The sequence below is a fragment of the Hoplias malabaricus genome, chromosome X2 (assembly GCF_029633855.1).
Source record: "Hoplias malabaricus isolate fHopMal1 chromosome X2, fHopMal1.hap1, whole genome shotgun sequence".
In the NCBI taxonomy this organism is placed as follows: domain Eukaryota; kingdom Metazoa; phylum Chordata; class Actinopteri; order Characiformes; family Erythrinidae; genus Hoplias; species Hoplias malabaricus.
The window spans coordinates 35,313,531-35,335,995 of NC_089819.1; the positions used below are offsets into that span (position 1 = coordinate 35,313,531).

General features: G+C 39.0%; 1 protein-coding gene and 1 non-coding gene across 6 annotated transcripts; one reads left to right on the top strand and one right to left on the bottom strand.

Moving 5' to 3' along the window:
* Positions 1 to 1,247: 1,247 nt before the first annotated feature.
* Positions 1,248 to 19,120, bottom strand: LOC136677457 (cysteine-rich protein 2-binding protein-like). 5 transcript variants are annotated; one of them, XM_066654996.1, is made up of 11 exons: positions 18,984 to 19,120; positions 17,870 to 17,947; positions 11,996 to 12,159; positions 10,483 to 10,749; positions 9,614 to 9,735; positions 8,946 to 9,067; positions 8,371 to 8,552; positions 7,375 to 7,794; positions 6,663 to 6,908; positions 5,225 to 5,538; positions 1,248 to 1,965 (listed from the first exon to the last, which is right to left on the bottom strand). In XM_066654996.1, exons 4-11 carry the CDS (start codon positions 10,739 to 10,741, stop codon positions 1,786 to 1,788), a joined length of 1,845 nt encoding a protein of 614 aa, XP_066511093.1. In that variant the 5' UTR covers positions 10,742 to 10,749; positions 11,996 to 12,159; positions 17,870 to 17,947; positions 18,984 to 19,120; the 3' UTR covers positions 1,248 to 1,785. The 5 variants fall into 5 exon arrangements, with proteins under 5 accessions (XP_066511093.1, XP_066511094.1, XP_066511096.1 ...); XM_066654997.1 differs by lacking the exon at positions 18,984 to 19,120 and adding an exon at positions 18,720 to 18,755; XM_066654999.1 differs by lacking the exons at positions 17,870 to 17,947; positions 18,984 to 19,120 and adding an exon at positions 12,802 to 12,981 and having other exon boundaries at positions 6,684 to 6,908.
* Positions 14,967 to 15,073, top strand: LOC136677570 (U6 spliceosomal RNA). Its single transcript, XR_010796373.1, has one exon. It is a non-coding gene; the product is annotated as a U6 spliceosomal RNA (small nuclear RNA).
* Positions 19,121 to 22,465: the final 3,345 nt, after the last annotated feature.

A 22,465-nucleotide genomic window follows, 5' to 3' on the forward strand; every position in this document is an offset into this window, starting at 1 on the left:
GTAATTGCAAAGTTGTAAGACACTATGCAGGAGTATTCAGTAAAACAAATTGCTTGTCGATATGCTTAATTACTTAAAACGTAAGTAGCACCCCCTAGTGGCGATCGCTATGAATTATTTTTCATGTGCTTAGGAAGTGCTGCCATGCACATACCATTCAAGTGTCATGATGATTGGACCTTGTTAAGGTTATCAAAAAGCTGCTGAAATCTGATTGGCAGATGGTGGGCATGTTTTTTTTCCGAAAATGACTTCATCGTCATTGAATCTGATTCAGGACATTACCCACTACATGCATACCAATAGTCATGTCATTCGGACAATCCTGTGAAGCGTAACAAATTTTTTTGTTGCTATAGTGCCCCCTAGGCTTGCAGATGCACAACAAGTAATCATATCTTCCAACCCTTATAGAGATCAACCATGTGAAATATTGTAACATTCGGGGAAAGCGTTTGCGAGTTATAGCTGTAAGTTCAGGTTCTTAGGATTCTGCTGATACATTGAGTACATTTCCATGGACTAGTTCGCGCTCAATATTGAGTGATTTTGCATATTATACAAATTAGCTCAAAATCTAAGTTGGGCATAGCTTATGGATTCTTGAAGCTTTTAGTAGGGTCTGACCCAAGAAATGGGAAGGGGGAAAAAAGAATTTCATCTCTACATCACACGGGGTAAGAGATACAGACGTCAAAATGTTCCACTTCACTATAGTGCCACCATCAGCCTGATCGGGCTGATTCCCGAGTAGCAGGAGGGTTTACTACCAGTTAACCAAGTGTCAAGTCTGTAGGCCTTACAGTTTGGGCTGCCCATCTTTTTATCAGGGAAGAGGAGGAAACGGAACAAAAACAATAGGGCTCCAGCATTTTAAGTGTTTGGATCCCTAATAAAAAAAACATTGCAACATTAATTTTTATTTGTCTTATTTGATTACCTGAGTTTATCTTGTTCAGCAAACTTCAACTGAGTGCAAGATATAACTGACAACTAATGAAAACCCCACATTCAATATCTCAAATTAGAATATTAAGACCAATACAAAAAAAAGGTATTTTGAGAAATGCTGGCCAACTGAAAAGTATGAGCATGTACAGCACTCAGTACTTAGTTGGGGCTCCTTTTTCCCGAATTACAGCAGCAATGTGGCGTGGCATTGAATCGATCAGTCTGTGGCACTGCTCAGGTGCCCATGAGAGCCCATAAATAAATAAATAAACACACACATATACAACTTTGTCTCAATCTCTCCTGCAAAAACATCACAAACATTAGAGCATTTTAGGCCTAAGATAGAAGTGAAAACTCTCTTTAAAAATGGGCATTGATTCAAAAAAACAATTCTGCAATAAAACAGCTCTGTGTTTGGAGAATGGCTGCTGCAGTATGAACTACTTAATCACATCCTAATTTTTTTTGCTGACATGATTCTATGATTGGTCCTAATTCCAATGCTATTTGTTACAAGTCTCCTCCCCTGTCTATGATTGGTACTAATCCCAAAACATTTGGTCTAAAACTCCTCCCGACTGTGACTGGTCCAAACAACTGCAGTATCTATTCTAAACCTTCTCTTGACAGTGTATCTGCTGTTTGAAATGGTTTTGAGAGATGCACAGTTTGTTTAATATGTATTTATAAATTCTGTCCTATTTTTGTTTGACGGGTACCATTTGCATTACTTTCAAAGACTCCTGGTTACACTCTAAAAAGCACATATTCACAGGCATATATCTCTGGGAAAATGTGAATGGGTTTTGTGGCAAACATTTAGGATCAGTGTCAAGCACCCATAGAGACGTTTGGATTTTTGCACTCACTCCTGTACCTTATATAAGGTTTAAGAGTTCTGGATGTGTAAGGACTCTTAATTCCCTGGTCTATGCAAGCATCAGAGCCCATAAGTCTGTGCCAGAAGGAAACGCCGGACTGGTAGAAGCCCTTCGTGCATGATGCGGGTATCTGTAAATGAAAAATAACAAGCCATCACATAAAAAAACGGATTAGGGCATGACAGTAAAACAGCTGAAGCACAAATATCACACTTTCATGTTTTTTCATATACATATAAAAAAAAAAAGGCTATAATTTTGCAGCAGTGCAAAATCAGCCACATTTGAATCATCTAACACACCGACGCTGTTTAGCCCAAGTGTGTAATGAGTTCATTCTGCGTGATGCTCATTTTTTTTTTTTTTTTTCCTATATTGATAATTATAAATTCTGTAACATTGTCAAACTTGTAATCTGAACACAACAAACGTTTTCAATGTTAATAATTTTATTATTGTAATGGTTTATTTAAAATATGTAAACACTGTATACATGCACAGCACGCAAAATTACTCAAATCCAAAAAAAGTATTCAATAGAGATGTATTAATAGCGATACTGGTATCGGGTATTTGCCCGATTCTGTGTTCATTTACTCGTACTCGCAAACGAGGCTCCGATACCAACATCTGATACTTTGTGCCTAGTGCACGTTGCTGTGCTAATGAGCAGACAACTCAAAATGTCAGCGATCTGAAATAATTTAACAATCAGTGATTGCAAACCCAAGCAAAGCGGACTGCAGGGAGAACCAGAGAGCACTGAGTATACTGTGCTGTTTTCTTCACTCAAAGTGTATTTTCCTCCCGGGAAACCTTTTCCCGTTTGCGAGAGCACTGTTGGTTCCCTGGTGTGGTTCTTCCTCAAACAAATTTGTTTTCCAAACTTGCGAATTTTGAATTGGATCCAATAGGTTTTATAGAGGTGCTGTGAGATGAACAGTTCGTTTAATATGTATTTATAACAGCTTTTTTTGGTGAATAGATCAGGCTGCTGCTCTTAAATAAACACTCCCAAGTGCGAAACTTCCCAGTGTTGTATTGTTTCTTTTCCTCTATCTTAATTGTACCATTTCTAATGTAATATTTGGACTGTTTTAGAGATCACACATTCCCTGTCTTAAACACCTCTGATAAGAACAGCTGTTAGCTTTACGACAGTGCACCAGGAACTCAGATGATGTTTATGGCTTGTTCACGACAGTGATGTGTTACGACTATGTCTGGTGCTTCCAGATCCTGTTTAGGTAAAGAACAATCCTTGTGTGAAGTTGTAAAATGGGTATAAAGATGTGTGCATCTTACAAACCATTAGATCAGTCTGAGATTCAGCCTGTAACCAGATCATTCTGAGATCAGTCTGAGGATCAACCAGAGCGCTCAATAAACAGCATTATATCCAGACTGGTCTCCTCTCTTCATTTTGAAACCACCAGAAGACAAGTTAACAACACCAGCCATTACTGTATGACGGAAACTGTCTTACCAAAGATGCATAACACAATGTGCAAATGCATATTAAGTGCTTGTTGCAGCTCATATTACCAATTTATAGATAGATAGATAGATTACTTTTTCGATCCCAGTGGGAAATTCAGACTATTACTGGTGTAATGTGGGAAAATGCTAAATAAAAGATGGACAGTTCCAGAAATTAACAATAGTTTTTAATTAAACAACAGTGTTTTCATTAATAACTACACTATTACAAAATGCTCCTGACTGCTTAATTCTAAGTATGTATGGGTATAGGCGAGTACAAAAATACACATACTCGTACTTGGTTGGAAAGAAAATGGCATTTATGCATCCCTACACTAGACATATGTAAATGTACCTTTTGATAAATCTGCCCAGATAATGACATTGAAAAACTGACATAATTCTCTTACCACAAAGAAAAAAAACAATGTTATCTGTGTCCTGTGTTATGAATAGATTTATTTCAGAGACAAGGCTAATGTTGATGAGCCTGAATATGGGTGGAGTGGGGAAAGCACTGTTTTTACTGAATGTGGGTTGAGAGGACCTACCCAACGAACAAATATCTGAATACCCAAATACTTGGGGCCAGCCGTATTGTTCAGAAAATCAGTACCCGCTTTAAAATCAAGTCTGCACATCGGCTCCCAGCATGGCTCCGCTCGTTGTGTTTTTCGCTAACTCGTGTGCTACTCTGTGTCAGTAAGGGCACAGAATATGCACGAATAAACCAGAGCTTCATGAAGGTGTTCTAATTTGGGATGTAAAGCTGACAAAATTAACTGTAACTTGGCCATGCTTTGTTGTAAGTAGGTTGCCGTAGCGTGTTAGGCTGTTTTAGGCTTCGTTCAAGACTTATGTTGACAAAGGCTGAATACATGTGGAGTGGAGGGTTGCCTTCAATGATAATCACATTTATCAAAAACTTTGAATATCTGAATATAAAAATTATGAACCGAATTCCTGCCCAAAGAACGAATAATCTGTATAATCATCTTTATATCCATGTTAATGTTGTTGTTGGCTTATGTTAAAGGGCTAGTTAGCATGTTAATAACTAGTTGGCTACTCAAGCTGAACTGTGCAAATCACTACACTGTGCTCAACTTTACACAAACAACAAGCCCAGTTTGCATGATGTTGCAAATGCACCTTGATCACTAATTGGCCAGAGAAAATGTGTTGCAGGTATAAGAAAAGGAGGTTGGACCAAAGATGCTTCCTCAGCCTGCTTCCTCAGAACATGTAAGCAATGGAGGACAAGCAATCGAGCTCCTGTTTTTCAGTGAACAGCAGCAGCCTTCTAACAATGTTTTATAGACATGAGAGAGAGAACAAACAGATCCATTTCTACTATTGCTGGGTGACATTAGTGTAAATCAATATCACAATTAACTGTACATTTTACCACGATTACAATTAATGAACGATTATTTTGTTTTAGTATTTTTGATCCTCATGGTTCAACGAGGAGGCCTGTACTGTAAATATGGGATGTTTTTTCCTAATGTTGCTGGGAGTTTGTTCCTCTCTTGTTTTCTGAACACTGTTTTTACTTGGTGTGTGATTGTGCTTTGATCGCTGAAACTTTTTTCCTCAGTGTTTACATTTGCTTACTGATTAATGCTGTGTCACAAACACACCCACCTGCACTTTCCCGTTTGCACTACTGAGTGCCCTTCTGATTAATGGTACAGAATGTTTTATAACCTATTTTACATATTTTATTCACTCATTGCGTTTTGCCGCGTATCCAATTCAGGGTCACGGTGGGTCCGGAAAATCAAGCGATGCAGTCAGTTAGTTGCAGTGTGTCAGCAATAGGTATAGACCAGCCACATGAAAGAAGATTATGAATGTAGATGTGAGTATGCTTTAGCTAAAAACTATTGTGAGAGTGGTGGTACCTGAAAGCGGTCAAGAATTCGCAGATCCTGCCCAGTGGTCCTGTATTTTCTGGCCTCTCGAATGGCCACACCAGCCTGAGCGCCGTACACTCCCCCTACCAGACTGAGGGCAGCACTGACAGCTTGGTCAACGTCCAGCAAAGGGAGCCCTCTCTCACGTTTTGCCTGCCGCAAAAGCAACTTCCGTCTCAGTCGTTTGGCCTGAGGAGTGACCGCGAGAGCTTGAGGACAGGACTCCAGCCTTCGTAGCAGCATGCGCTCCTCATACAGGCCCAGGAGAACATAGCGGGGTCCAGACTCCATCTTCTCGAGGGCTGAGCAATTAATGAAAGAATGAATGAAAAATGTATTCATTAATTCAACTGAAACTCTTTGAAAAATTTAACAATGATTACATTCAAAATCACTGTCAAAATCCCACGAGCACACAGGCATTTTTTGATAGCCAGACACATCCATGTGATTGGATGCTTCAAGTCAGCCTTTATCTTCAAAGGTAAAAAGTAATAATAATCAAAACTTGCCACCTGTCGCCACTGGTGACTTAAGTGTCTGGAGCCCATCATATATTTAGCATTAATTTTTTTTTTTTTTATGTGGCTTTGAATCACACTCATTTACACAAGCACTTCCCTCTTTATATAGTTTTATATATAGTTTTAAAGGCATTATTTTACATACACCTTAGCCACTCGGCCCCATTGGAAATCTGATATAGTGTAGAGACTGCGTTCATTTACTCGTAATCGCAAATGAGGCTCCAATACCAGCATCTGATACTAGTGCACATTGCTGCGCTAATGAGCTGACATCTCAAAATATGGGCAATCTGTAATTATTTCACAATCAGTGACGCCAGGGAGAACCCGAGAGCTGTTTTCACTGTCCTCGAACAAGTTGGATTTTTCTTCACTCAAAGTTTATTTTCCTCCCGGGAAATGTTTTCCCAGTTGTGAGAGCACAGTTCGATGCCTTGCGTGTTTTTTCCTCAAATGAAATTATACTCTCCGCTCGCGAATTTTGAATTGGATCCAAGGCCATAGATCAGGCTGCTGCCTTTAAATAAACACTGCCAATAAATAAACACTCCCAAGTGAGGAACTTCTTACCAAAGATGCACAACACTGTACAAAGGCATATCAAGAGCTTGTTGCATCTCATGTTACAAATTTATATATAATTTTATTGATCCCAGAGGGAAATTCAAATTATTGGTGGTGTAATGTGGGAAAATGCTAAATAAAAGATGGACAGTTACAGAAATTAATAAAAATATTTTAATTTATAACTACCCAATACTCCGGTTTTATTTAATTTCTAAGTATTGGGGGGAAAAAAAATGGCATTTATGCATCCCTAATGTAGTGAATTACAAGTGAGAGTATATGTTTGTAAAAATGTATTGGAATAATAACTTGTATCATGTACAAAGCAGTACCCTTCTCCTTCTTTTGCTCACTGTCAGTAGGAGCCCTGGACCTCAGACATTCATTCTGAGTATCCTCATCCTCTGCGTCAAGGCCCCGCTCCTCATCCTCACTCTCTGGCTCCTGCTTGATCAGATCAGCGGGCCGCTGCGGCTTCTTTCGCACAAATAGAGCACCTGCCGCCAGTGGCACGTTAGGAGGGGGAATGTACTCAATGCCAGGATCAATCACGCCCTCGCCATCAAGTTCCTCATCATCTAGAAGATAATCACACACAAATAATTTACAACATACCACAATGTGAAAACAAATTGTATTCATTATAGCAATCGAAGGAGTGATGTTTTTAAAATGGGAAAAACTGTTAAAAATGCCTGCTGCAAGAACTAATTCAATGCTGTTGTTAAGTTACGACTGTCTAAAATTAGATTAGGTTAAATGATGGATTCACAGCCAGAAAAATTGTAATTAATTTTCATACGGACTTAAAGCAATAGACAGGCCTGTAAATGCAAACGCCTTAATGTTTTCTAGAAACCAGTTGAGTTATCTTGGCTGTATATTTAGGGTCTTTGACACCAAAATTCCATCTTTTCCTCAGATTCATTAACTGTACTATGAAAAATGATCACCATCTGTAACAGCATAGGTTATAAATTAATGCCAAGTGCAGTAAATGCAGATTTATTAGTAAACGCTATAGTAGTGTTTTTAGGCTCTAACCGTGAAACAGCGCCTGAGGAGGCATGACATCTGGAATAAGGTCGGCCTCCGACAGTAGGCTGGGCGTAGCTGAGTGAGAGGCAGGAGTTCCCGGGGCGGAGAAGTCTGGTGAGGGGGATGGAGATGGGGACGTGAGGGGTGTCCTGTCTGAGGAACTGAGTGAGGAGAAGTCAATGACCTCGCCTTTCTCCAGTAACAGCTCTGGCCGGCGGCAGCGGTTCCCCATCTTTACCGGCGTAGAGGAGGCACTTCGATCCAGAAAACCTGCTGCCTCTTTCTGTGCCCTCCGGATGTCTTTGGCCTCCTGCGTGCGAGAGCGCTTCTCCTTCAGCTGCATTGCACTTTCCACTGGGTTACGTCCCCCACGCTTCCGCAGACCTTCCACTGTGATGGTGGGGTCCAGACATGGCTTAGACACAGCTGGACAACAGAGATAGACACACTTATGTCTAACGTATGCCTTATCACTAACAATTTAGGGAGCTTTCATGAAGAAACTCGTGAAGTGCAAAACTTAAATTATATCCATGCATTCCTACATATGAATAGTACACAATAGTAATAATTTCAAGCATTCAAATACAGTCATGGGCAAAAAATTTATTGGGAATGGTGGTGGTGGGGGGGGTGATCTGGAAATATCTGCAATGCAGCCAAGCTTAGACAATGAATTCTTCTTCTTCCGGCTGCAGCCGTCAGAAGTCGCAGAGGAGAACAACCGATCTGCACAATCGAGATGGCACAGTTTTTACGCCAGATGCCCTTCCTGACAAACCTCCCCTATTAATCTGGGCTTTCGGACTGGCACTTCAACGTGGTGCATTCCAGTAGCGAGGTACGCACACCCACACCTATGGACAATTTTCCATGTCGCCAATCCACCTACCAACACGTGTTTTTGGACTATGGAAGGTGCACCCAGAAAAAACCCATGAGGACATGGGGAGAACACAAGCTTAGACAAAGAATCTGCCCCCAGTGTGAGTAGATGTCCACCTTTGGCTTTAAGGGCAGCAGTGGAGGTCTTTTCCCCATCTGGCCTTAAGGTAGGTGGCCGGTTCTGGACCAGCTTCCACCAGCCAGGCTCCCCGAACTCCTGAGCTCCCGAACGGAAAAACGTGGGGCTGCCCACGGACAGACACCCAGCCACCGTGCTCCACCAAGTGGATGTCTTCTTCCTGAGCACAGACAGAAATACACAAAACAGAAACTGCTTAGTACAGGGACCTGGATTATGGACCATGGACCAACCACTTTCAAAAGACATGTAGCAGTTGGATTTTAGCCCTCACAAAAATACCAGATTCAACTTAAAAGTATCAAATAAGCATATGACCTTGCAAATCTTCAAAATGCACATGGAGCACCAATAGAAAACCCACACAAACTCTGGGATTTCACACCAAACTCCTCACAGACAGTGACCCGAGGCAGGTTTTGATCCCACAAAAATTGACTTCTGCCTCCAATTGACTTCATTTGTGGTATCTGGATTATAAGCGTATAAAGAGAATTCTTCTGCCAAACTACCATCAAAAATGTATAATATTGTGCATTTGCCCCTCACTAACCTTGTGCCCAGTAGGAAGGTCCAGTGGCGACTTATGAAAGCACAGATGTCCTCCTTCCACCGGAAATAGCCCTGCCTTCCTGTACCCTCCAGAGACAAGTTATACATTGCCAGCATCACCACCTAGACAGAACGTCATCCGAACACATACATAAACCTTAACTGCAAATACCACTATCAAGGACAAAAGCTTCACACCAGAGAGACAATCGTTAGTTTATAACGTCAATCTGCACTTATGGATTGTTTAAAAAAAATTGTTACAACATTGACATTATCACAAATTGTTGTTTTGTTACCACACAGAAGGATAAAAACACTGCCATACAATTTTGAATACAGATACATCTGTTTTTAATAAATCTGTTTAACCTTAGTCAAGTAAGCCTTTCATTTCCATAATAGATGAGGCAAAATGTAAAAATGCATTAACAGCCACATTAGTTGATTAATAATAATAGGCATGAGATGAACAGAATAATTAAATACATAATAGCTACAGCTATATTTCCTGTCCACATTACCTACAGCTAATAATTACAAGACAACCCTGCTTTATAGTTTTGGACCTGGATTAAACAGTGAAAAACAGCCCGCTGACATCTTAAACAATCATCAACTACTATTGTTTAACTACTGTATGCCTTTAAAAGGCACATAAGCGCACACCTGCTGCCAGGTCAGTCGCATCCTCTCAAAGTTCTCCTTGCCATCTTCAGAGCAGTCAGAGCAAATTAATTTGAAGAAGTTGTCTCCTTTCAAGTAACTGGGCTGCTCCCCTCGAAGCTGGGCTAAATGACCAAGAGACGGGAAAAAAAAAAATAAATAAATAAATAATAATAAACAAAATAAATAATAAAAAAAAAAAGATGGAACTGAGGCCACAGGAAACTTTCTGTAAAGGAACTGATGGGGAGTCCACAGGATGACTATATTTAAACCAGACATGACTCAAAACAGGTCTAGTTTCTTTTTTTTTTTTTTTTTTGTTAGAATTCTATCGGCCAAATGTTACTCACTCCATTGTCTGTAGTGATTTATACTTATGTCTATGTAACATACACATACACAGATCAGCTACAAAATAAAAATAATCTCCTTGTTGCTTTGAAATGGTCATTTTGGGTGCTGACCATTGAAAAACATGGTAACCAAGGGGCTTAAAATGTATACAGAGCTACAGACCGACTACAGCCCGTAACTGCAGAACTGCACAATGCACCTGTACGGTAAATGGAGATGATAAAATGGACAGTGATCTTAGAAACAATGAGGTCATTGTAATGTTATGGTTGAAGTTGAAGACCCTTTTTGTCCTTACAATGTACCACAAATTATTAACCCTGCAGGTTGTCTTCTGTGATTATGAATGAGTTATTATGAAACCATTACAAACATACATACTTGATTCTTGTCCTACATGAGCTTAATGTGCCACATACTTTTACTCTACTTCCTTATCTACACAAGGGAAACACAAACACTTTCCATAGCACCCCCCAAACCCTTCATGCATAGACACTGTGCAGGCCCCTCACCAGAAGGGATCCATTTGTGGCACTTGTCACAGTAGAAAGACATGTCTTCGCTCCAGCTGCCCTCTCCGTCCTCTCCCACATCGCTGTTCAGGGAATCTCCACTCTGATCATGAGAGAGGTCCACTGACGCTTGGTCCTCTGACTCCACAATCAGGAGGGTCTCCCCCTCCACTTCCCCCTCCTCAAGTCCTTCTGAAGCTGATGTGAACATGGCCTCTTCGTCTGCCCCAGACAAGCCCCTCTGGTCCCTGCTGTCCATGCCTCCTCCTGAAGACAACAACAACAACAACAATAACAATAATAATAAAAATATTAATAAAATAAAAACACTGCCAGATTAATGCATTCGAAATCTGGGAGGCATCATATTTGTAGGACAATTATCAGTTAAAATCCCTATCTAATGCACTAGTCATGAAATTGCTGAATCTAGTTAAATGTCCATAATATTTATCTAATACAACATCATTTAATACGTAGAAATCTGAAATCTAGTGACATCTGAATGTATACATTATAGCATTATAGTTTTTAATGTAATTTACTACCAGTGAGGAGCTTTTTGCAGCGTAAAAGCTCAGACGTAAGCGTTTCCGTAAACCTCAGTTTTCTTTCATCCACACAAGAACAGTGACGTTTTCAAAAATCTCCACCTTGCAGAGGACTTGTGAAAACCTCCATTGTCTGTGACCTAAAACTGCGTTTTTCTGTGGACAGTAGGTCCAAATGAAGACAAATATCTAATTTGTTTTAAAAAGAAATGGATCTGTGTGGATGGGTCCTAAAGTTACACAGCAGCAAGTGGCCCTAATCCAATTATTTTCTTCACATGTGACACAGATGTGTGGTGCGTGCGTCTGTGTGAACAGCAAAAACTGATTCTCAGCAGATTTTCATCTTATCTGGGCCACTTTCATTGAAATCCAATCTATATCTGCAGCACTGCAACACTGTGACGCAGTCTGAACAGCCAGATGGGATTTTATGCGACATTTGTGTGTTCCTTATCGCTTTGTATTTACGCGCCTTGAGTTACCTTGATGACAGGTTTAAACTTCGCTTATAAAAAGAGAATAAAAGAGAAATAAAAAGACGGACCCTTTTTCTGTTTCTGGTTCTTTGCGAATTTGCGATTAGTTAAAAAAGGAATTGTTTAACACTATATGGATTTAAGTATGAAAATAAAATTAAACAGCCATCTGTTTTCATTTTTTAATATCCGTTTTAAAAGTGAAAATAATTGATCAAAAAGTACACAGACCAATGCATTTTTGTTTTATTTTGAAAAACCAGTGCACTTCCAATATTTCATTTCAAAAGGAAAAGGCTTAGGACTGAATATACAGACTTTTAACTCTGGTCAGCGTGCCTGAAGCCTTCTTCTTTTGCATATGTGGGCCAGTTTAGGAGTGTGACCTGTTCAGACTGATGTCACATACATGCCACATTAAAAGACAGTGGAACTTAAAAGACTGCGCTGGTGTCTGTTCAGTAATAAAACAAATTTTTCTACCTTTTCAAGTGGGCTCTTCAGGACACTTTGGTCACCTTGGTTTCCTGATGATCTCTCTCAGCCACAAGTTCTTTGGTCAGCTGGATCGGCTCCTCGAGCGCTCGCAGGTTCATACGTTTGCGTTCAAAACATTCCACGTCTCGCAGAACTCCCTCGCGTAGTCTCTGTAAGATATTTGCAAATTGGGGGAATTGGGGGGAGGGGGGGATCAGTACTGACAATATTTAAGGCATTTCCCTATCGCGGTTGTCATAATAGAATGTGTACTGAATGGGTTGTAGAGGCAGGAAATCTGGACGACTCCGTTAATAGTGTCAGTTTAAACGTGACCAGAAGTCGTCTGCTTGTGGTGACGTGACGCCCTCTGCCGTTTTTACATATCTTGTAATAACGAGATATGTCTCATAACTACGAGAGGTTTTTGACGATTAACGAAAAACGTGTTGATTTAATTTTATTTTCCATGAGAACTACACCCCACGCTGGTAAAGCGAAATATTACTGTATACTGACCATCGATATCAAATTTATTAATCCATTTCATTACTTTTGTTCCAACAGTATATAAGCATTCATCGTTCGTTCTCCTGCATTGCCTTTGACGGTATTTTTAATCATAACCTCTACGAAGCTGAAATTGGCTTCTTAATCAAGTGTTCAATTCCACCTTAAATGATACAACAGCTCCATCTGGTCACGTTCACTGCAGAGGCGCCTTGTGTGGGGCTGCAGGACAGTTTAAGGTGGAACGGATAATTCGAAAAAGAAGTCAATTTTCAGCCTCATATTCTCCATGTTCTGTTTACCCGCCGGTCCCAGTTCTGTTTAAGGTGAACTCCCACCACCGTGCTGACTGTGAGGACTACTGAGACTCCGAGGACTACTTTAGAAGCTGTAGACATATTTGAAAGACATTACTGTTCTGCAGCAATTAGCCGACTAGCTAAACCGCGTTAACAACAGTGTACGGGACAATGTTTTCTTCAGTGCTTGAGGGCGACGGGAAATACGACATTATTTCTCCTTACCGCCACCTTCAGAGCGGAATCTTCTCATAAGCCTTCATCTTTTCTGTTTGTGACGACCCCACAAAAAACAAAGATTACACAGTTCAAACCACAGTGTAACATCAAAAAATAATTGAATGAACCTTTGAGATCTGTGGATTTAAATATTTATTTGTTGTTTTGTCTGTTTGTTTATTTATTAATTAATTCATTTGAGGATTCAGGGAGATCTGCAGGAGTAACATTTTTGATTATCAAGTAAAAGACATCCATTTAGTCAGTATCCAGTGTGGCAGATGGAGGCACAAATCTGCAAAATATCTGTGACCATGTGTACTCTGGTTTGTACTTGCGTTCTTGTGGACTTGGGGAAACGTCACCAGTCGCAGCCCAAGTACTAATGTGTGTATCAGTGAGATAATCTCACATAGGCAAAAAAGCCTATAATCATTCAGGTAAGGTTTCCTAAATAATTGACAATTTAAAGTGGATTAAATAGGCTAGGTGTCATTAAATTTCTAATTTTAAATATATCTTATTATTTATAATCAGTCTAATTTGCTTTAACTGTTAAATTAATAATTTAAAATGTAGGTAGGTTTTGACAAACCGGTGCAATTACTGTGGCGTTTATTTATTTAATTAAATATTTTACTGGCGATTTGAGTATCCTCTTATTGTAGGCTATACTCTAGAATGTCTGGCAATGTGAGATTAACACTTTTCTAAACACTGACTGGTCCACGCGCTTGAATATTGTTCACCTGATTTGTACATGCGCTAATCTGTGGTTTTGTAACTTCTGATTGGTCCCAGCACTGATATTGCAGTTTACATAGCGATGTAGTGTTGCGAGACATGAACATGAGGTTACGGAAAGCTAAACATATCACAATAGAGGCCCAGGTGTGTCGGAGGATGGCACAGCCTAGTAAACAACCACGGTAGTCTCAGCCACAGACGCTCTGCCCACAAGTTCACGGAGAGTCTGATTTCATAACTCAAAAGAAATTTTATTAATATAAAAAAAAAAAGTGCAATAGAACATGATGTAAATTTTGAATGTGTGCTTATTTTCTTCATCTATAATACTTTAAATTGCCTCTGATTCAGATTCTTGCATAGGACAAATCGCAACCAAGAAGAAATTGGTCTGTATTTTAAAATGTAAATTTAGAAATGTACATTTGTGACTTAAGGGTACCTGTTGTGTATTGTTATTTTTTGCTTGTGACTGAATATACAGAGCTAGCCCATGACTCGTAAGACACTGCCTGTCCTGAGAATGTGTTTGGACTTGAAAGTCATGAGATTGAAGAATCATCAAAGATGAAAGTAGGGGTTGAACTTTGAAACATTTGTAACTTTTCCTTTTTGTATGCATAGGGTCCTGAAGGCTTGCACTGTTCTGGGAAATCTTGTCTGCGTAAACATAGCTACTGCCACTTCCGGGCTACACAGACGACACTCGAGAAAGCAGTAAAGCTATTACTTTGCTGCTTTCTGTCTTTCTCAGAGGCTTGGCTGGGTATACAACCATTCTTTTTGAGTCTTTTCTAGCTCCTGGGACATGGGAGGGTGTGCGTCTTTGTTTTTCTCCAGACGAAAGGGCAGTAAAACGTGGGGGAGGCAACGGTAACTCTGCCGGAGCGGGGGTCGGTATGTGAAGAATGACAATGGGGTGAATACGTCATGGAGAAGCAGCCTATCAGAGCCGTTCCAAATCCATGTTATCTGCATGTCTCTCAAATTGCACCCAGAGAAACTGCAGATGAACCAAATAAAGGTTAATAATTTAAGCCACTATGTCTACTTTGAGATATTAATGCAGATTTAAACAGATATGTTTGAAGAGATCTCCACTCACAGAGGTGGTTTTATAAAAGTGTATGAAACCCCTACCCCAGATGTTAAACATAAACTGTGTCTTGGTTATATATCTGGGCGGTGGGACATGCTTGTTCGTGCTTGCTACGGCAGCACATATACTAAAATTGGAACGATACAGAGAAGATTAGCATGGCCCCTGCGCAAGGATGACACGCAAAATCGTGAAGCGTTCCTCATTTTAATGTTTTGCCTGAAATCACCCAATATATGCTAAGAAAACTGCCTTGGGCTCCTAAATCACCTTTTCCTTCAGTTGTACTTACTTCACTAAACGCGAGGTGGCGCCGTTGTATTGTAGACATTTTCTGCCTTGTGTCTCCTGAACACTTAGGACCTGAATTAGTGGGCACACAACGTTGATGTGACATCTTTTTTGGGCGACGTCACATAAACCAAACACAAAAATACAGACAAATTTCAACAATGAAAACTTGTGCGAGATTTTGGTTATGAATATGACGTCGACATAACATTCAAATGCACTTGAATTTGCACACATTTTAAGCAGTAGGCTGAATTTTGGTTAGTGTCCGGCACAACACAGACCTAGTTATGAATTAATGTGCGCTTAAGTACAGCCCTCCAGGGCTGTTCCTCACCCCATTAGCAAACTGATTTTAATGTTATGGGGATTTATGTATTTTATAACTTGATTTAAATGTCAAGAAAATTATCTAAAATATTTCTTTTATTGAATTATTTACCCGCGACCCTGAATTGGATAAGCGGTTACAGATAATGGATGGATGGATGGATGGATGAATTATTTACATTTAAATATTTTTTTTTTTTCTTAGATGTAAATGATTTTTTTTTTTTAACTTAACTGCTTTAATCTCACACTGTGTATATTTGTGCTGCACTTTCACATATTTGCAATGATTATGACTGGGTATGTATTTTTGAACTCCTTATTTATTCATTCATTCATGCATTCATTATCTGTAACTGCTTATCCAGTTCAGGGTCGCGGTTGGTCCAGAGCCTACCTGGAATCATTGGGCGCAAGGCGGGAATACACCCTGGAGGGGGGCGCCAGTCCTTCACAGGGCAACACAGACACTCACACATTCACTCCTACGGACAATTTCGAGTCGCCAATCCACCTACCAAAGTGTGTTTTTTGGACTGTTTTTGCGGACAATGTACAATGAAAAATCCATATAATCTAAATTTAGAAAAAATATAATAAAACATTCTCATGGGATATTGCAAAATAAACTACTAATTTTATGAGAGCAATTGCATGAACTCTAGGAGTTGTGAAATATAAGATATTTGTAATTTTTTGTGGTTACACCACTTGACAATTTTACAGGCTGTCAGTTAAATCTTTTCTTAAAAATAGTATAAATATAATATTAAATAATATGAATACAACAGAAGTACAAAATATACACTTTCACAAACCTCAGGCATGTTTTGTTTTAAAGTTTTAAACATATTTTTGAATTGATCATTTTGCCAAACCTTATCTGTCACTGACCCATATAATGTTCAGAAAAGAGAAACATACCTAATGAAGAAGATACCCAGGTAGCATTTCTTTATCTTGGGAGGCTAGGGGCTTAAGGTCTCTTTCTTTTTTTTTTATGATCTATAGTTCTGTATGGAAAAAATGCTTTCTAGTTCTAAAATATGTAACATTAGTTGTGGCTATGACACTATTTTAAAGTGCTTACTGGTTGTGTGTCTATATTTTATTTGTTTAAATCAATTGTGTAGTTTATGTATTTTTCTTCGCTTTATAATTCATTTTGCGCCGCACCGGCAGGGGTGTGTTGGGGTTGAGGGTGCCTGCCATCACTGCTTTTAAAAAAAAAAAAATAAAATAAAAAAAAAACACTTCTAGAGGAATCACTGATTCCGGCGAGCACTGGTGTGTTACACAGTGGTAACTTTAAATGTTTTCTCAACAATCACTTCAGGATGATGACAAACATGGGGGGCTATGCATGTCTGTTGTGTTGAGGGTTTTACATTTGTTTTTACATTTCATGTCAAATCTTTGTCTTACTGGAATTCTGTGAAGCTGCTTTGTGACAACATCAGTTGTGAAAAGCGCTATATAAATAAATTTGATTTGATTTGCCTGTGTGCTTTATTTTAACAAGAAAGTTCTAGCAAATCACTTTGTCAATTTCGTTTGTCCTTTCTGTGCCGACGTGGACCCAAACGTTCGACTTGAAAGAGGACAGTGCCCGATTTGTTTCGAGTTACCTGAATGAAATTTCAGTGCTGTGTTTTTATTTATTTATTTTGTTAATATGCTGGAGTTAAAAACCCAGTCTAACTTGCGTTGCGTTATAAAAGTGTATAAACATCAGGCATTTCTATACAGTGTATGATCATGGAAAGCCTGTAATTGTCAAACAGAACAGGATAAACAGGAAAATTACTCAGGTGTACTCACCAGAAAGACATTAACTGATTTGTTTAGTTTGTTTTTGTAGCTTATAGGGACAGAGCTAACACCTTAAAACACTTTGATGTTTAAAATGCATGTCTGGAGAAATATCTTGTTTTTACAGGTGTGCTGGGTATTCAGTGTTGAAGGCATGATACATACAAAAGGTTGTGATGAAAGCCTTATATGGAAGCAAATCTGTCTCATCTGACTTTGAAATATTACCACCTTTGAGTAGCACTGAATTTTTTTTTTTTGCACTGACCTTGCATTAACCTTGAATAATAACAGTGAAAACGTGTTCTTCAAAATTCACGAGTTCTATTCAAGAGCAATTATATTCAGATGCATAATTTCAAAGCACAATATTCAGAAGTGTAAATCTGAAGACTTAAATTCAAAAGCAGCAAAATTCAGATGCATAATATTAGTGCAAAAACATAATAATTCAGATGCATAATTTCAGAGCAAAAAAATTCAGTGCTACAAATTCAAAGGTGATAAGTCTGATGACACAGATTTGCATCTATAGCCTTATCTAGTGCAGTACAACAGAATATCTCAACTCACTCTGGTTTCCTCTTCCGCAGTGTTCCAGTGCTGGTCTTTCAGCTGAAATACTTGGTATGATGTTGTACTTGGTGCACACTATAGAGAAACAGAAATGGACGTGACATAGCACAATGAAACACACAATATTGATATAAAATTTTAGTTGAGTGTGGCCATAACATTTCACATTCAAAAGCACTTTCAGTTTACATTCTGCTAAAATATTAATGTACAAAATTATTTTGCACTGAGCCACATATATATATATATATATATATATATATATATATATATATAATACATAATGTTGGCCCATCTATATTTGTCAGCAACTTTGGGCATTTGCTGGCTCTGCTTAATTTAGCCATTTTACTTCCCATTATGTTGGTTCACTTAAGTAAAAATGTAAAAGGACGTTTAATACATCAATATATTTTCAGTAGTCATTCCCTTTGTAAATTCTGGAAGCCATCATGCAATTCTTCTTCGTGAGGTTCTTCATGACTACATTGACAAGTGTAGCTAGCATATCCAGTCCACACAACGCACACTTTTAACAAAATTACAACCATAAAATTTGTACTGTGTTAGCATTGTAAGCAAGGCAGTGATAGCTACCATGCATTTAACCGTAAACCAGGTTTATTTTTGAATTAAATGTTACTGCTAAGTAAAAGGACTTCAACCTAAAAACGAAGGGATTAAATTGTATCTAGTCTGCACTAAGCTAACATAGTTAGCGCTTGCATAGGTGTTGATTACGTTAGGTAGCTAACTAGTGCTCGTCAATATTGGTACTTTTATCAGAATGAGCGAAACCTACTTCAAACCCGTTTATTAATAATTACAGGCCTTTGAATCCACGAACCTCCTTTACTGTTGTATCAATGTATGCGCCATATCATTTTAAATGGCTTCCAGCAACAATCTCCCTCAAAAAGTGATGTGCGGATTGATTGACTGAAATAGCAATACCAAAGCTTTATGCTCTAACATCGATTCCCAAATGGAAATATCGATACTCTTGATACTTCAGTCATTTGACGTAATGTGTACCATTAGGAGGAACACAGTGGAAAGCAACTAAACTATTAAGATCTTGTCTAAATGATACGCGTTTTGTGGGAACTACCTTTTCTTCCGCCTGGGTAAGTGCGTAATGCGTAAGCGCAGAGGCAGTAAGTCTGAAGACAAACACAATGGCAGAGCGTAAACGGAGCTCTGTCTCCCTTCAGTCTCTGGCGGAGTCCTTCGGTGCTACGGGCAGGCACTATCCAGGTACAAAAAATGTGGAGCTTTAAGCGGCGCTAAGCACTGACGCTGTTAGAGTTGTTCCAAATAATAAATATGGTTATAAAAACAGTAGCGAAATAAATTGTGTTACATTTGTTTGAGACAGAAACACGCATCTCTCTCTCTCTCTCTCTCTCTCACACACACACACACACACACACACACACACACACACACAGTCGGAGCAAGGGGTGGATTCTGCACAGCTCCTAAACAGAGAACACGATTTTCATTGGTCGTCACCTTTATTTAGCCAATCAGCAGCTAGAGTTATCTGTCCATCATTCAGTGTGCAGCCAACGGAGTCACAGTCCCTCCTACAGCGGGTTGTTTTGCGGCGGCGCTGAGAGTTACAGCTCTGCTTTATTCATTCATCCATCCATCCATCCATTATCTGTAACCGCTTATCCAATTTAGGGTCGCGGGGGGTCCAGAGCCTACCTGGAATCATCGGGCGCAAGGCGGGAATACACACTGGAAGGGACGCCAGTCCTTCACAGGGCAACATAGACACACACATACCTGCTGATAGAACACTACCTGCAGATAGAACTAATGTTACTAACTAAACCCTGTCTTGCCGTGCATCTCAGTCTTACCGCTGGGGGCTGGAACATATTAATAGCATTTCAATTCATTTTAATGGTGAATATTAATTTGATATACGAGCAAATTGATTTAGAGAACTAATTAAACTTGTGTAAGTCAAGGTATTACTGTACCTTTTTAGATTAGTTGGAGGTCCACTGGCGTTTTGCACAGCATTTTCTGGGCAGACTACCAGTGATTAAACAGAATGTCAGACAAAATTTTAGCACTTTTCCATTCACAAATCAATTTACAAATTTTTCCTTCATTGGGTTCTTTTGTTATACTTTATAAAGTAGATTACTAAATAATTTTAATTTTCAGGCTTACTCATTATATCTCTCATAGTTGTTGGTAATATTTAACAGCCAATCAGGGTGAAGCTCCTGCCTTCCAACATGTCTGGCATTTAAAGGGGCACAGTACTGGGTCAGTAACAAGTATAAACATCAGAATTGAACTAGGGAACTTAGAATAAAATACAGCAAAACAAAAGTTCTTTTCTCTATTTGGTGAGGGTAAACGGCCACTTGGAGGGGTGCTTGAGACTAGATTCTCAAGGAAGGGAAAGAAAAACCTTGTAAGGTGTAGATAAGACATATGCAATATATTCCTGCAGTAAAAGTCATAATTTTCTTTATGGAGAGCTTGGAGTCTTTGGAGACTCCAAAGTGACACTTGGAAAGGCCACCTGCTCACTGTCTACTCCAGCTTCAATAACTTCAAATCAGTAGGAAGTACCAGTTCCAAATTTTGTATAGTGAAAGTAGACCCCTGGAGACAGGTTTCAAAAGAAAACATTATTGGGGCTCCAGTTTGGGGCTCACTAACATATACATTACAAAAGGAAATTCAGAAAAGTGCCTACATTTTCCGTGAGTGTGTGTTTTTCACCAGTTCAGATACATTTCAATACTTCTAAATGGGTTCTATTACAAATTTGTAGGATTTTCTGTATTAAACCATGAGTAGAGTAAACTCACTGCCTCAGGATTTGCACATGTAATTTCAGGCAGAAAATGGTAAATTTGGAAGTTACAAATATTTTAAAGAAAATTAAACACTTAATTTAATCTTTGATTATTCTTCAATCTCATGAGTCATGACTTGCAAGCCCCAAAACATTCTCCCCCTGTGGCACAGGTCAGCTGAAAAGACTCAAGGTTATTAAAGAATCAGGGTTATAATCACGGTGGCGCAGCAGGTAGTGTCACAGTCACAGTCGCAGTTGTGGGTTTGACTCCCGCCCCGGGTGACTGTCTATGAGGTTGGTGTGTTCTCCCCGTGTGTTTTCTTCGAGTGCTCCGGCTTCCTCCCACAGTCCAATAACGCACGTTGGTAGGTGGATTGGCGACTCAAAAGAAGTGTCCGTAGGTGTGAGTGTGTGAGTAAATGTGTGAGTGTGTGTGTTGCCCTGTGAAGGACTGGCGCCCCCTCCAAGGTGTATTCCCGCCTTGCGCCCAATGATTCCAGGTAGGCTCTGGACCCACTGCAACCCAGAACTGGATAAGCAGGTACTGATAATGAATGAATTATTGAACACTGAACACTCACACTGAATTACTGAACACTCACCATGATCAACTACACTGAAGTAGAAATGGACTCAGATTAGCAGCACTGACTGATTCTTCCAATCTGATGCACTACTATTATGCCCCAAGATTGATGTCACTATTATTATTATTATTATTATTATTATTATTATTATTATGTAGCATAATGACACTTCATTGGTGATAATTTAAAATTCAATTTATAGTTTGATCAGAGGAGGATGGGTCCCCTTTGTGTGTCTTGGTTCCTCCCAAGGTTTCTTCCTCCAGCCTCGAGGGAGTTTTTCCTCGCCACTGTCACCTTCGGCTTGCTCGCATTGGGCTTTGATTTAAATGTTCTGTTCTGAAACTGTGAAGCTGCTTTGTGACAACGTTGATTTAGTTGATAAAGTTGATTTGATTTGATTTGAATGAATGAATGAAAAGATTATAATCAAGGGGTCCTTTGCAAATATTTAAGGTTCTTTTATAAGTTTATTTTTTATTTTTATTTAAGGATTATATGCTGGCCTATTGCCTACAAAATTAGTTGTCCTTGGATAGGAGATAATCATTTCAACATTATTAAAAACAAAAAACAATACAAAAACTAATAATTGAACTGAAACCACATGAAAGAGAACATTGTAATATGTATTAAAAACTATAAACAGTAGTTTTGTTATTTAGCTATTATTTTGTGGTCGCTCATAATGTCTCTCACATATTCGTCACCACCGTCAGATATTTATAAAAAGCAATAAAATCTGGCAACTACAAGGTCAACTACATCACTGGGCACCCTATTTTCAGCTCTACTGCATGCTTCAAGATCACTCAAGCTCCCGTACATTTGCTATTTTCTCTTAAATTTGTTCATATTTTTGGACACTGCTACTGTCACAACCATAACATGTCAACACCGTCTCTTTTTTATAAAAAATATTAGATTATGATATAAATGTATACTTTAATAAGACATCTAAAGTAGCTAGCAACAGAGGGGAAACAAGGCGGCTAATGTGAACAACTCATGCATATCATGTGAAAGGTTGGTCACGTACAGCCTGACGGTGGTGACAAAACCCTCCAAATGTTCCTCAGCAGAGGCTAGAATATAATTTTTGATCTCAGCAAATACCAATATGACCTTTAATGTTTCATTAACCGCTTTTTTTTTCTTTTTTTTAATTTATGT

Coding starts and splice junctions, on each gene's coding strand:
- LOC136677457 (XM_066654996.1), bottom strand. CDS start 10,741: ATGGACAGCAGGGACCAGAGGGGCTTGTCTGGGGCAGACGAAGAGGCC. Junction 9,736..10,482: donor CCACAAATGGATCCCTTCTG/GTGAGGGGCCTG, acceptor TTGGTCATTTAG/CCCAGCTTCGAGGGGAGCAG. Junction 5,539..6,662: donor TGAGCAAAAGAAGGAGAAGG/GTACTGCTTTGT, acceptor TTAATTGCTCAG/CCCTCGAGAAGATGGAGTCT.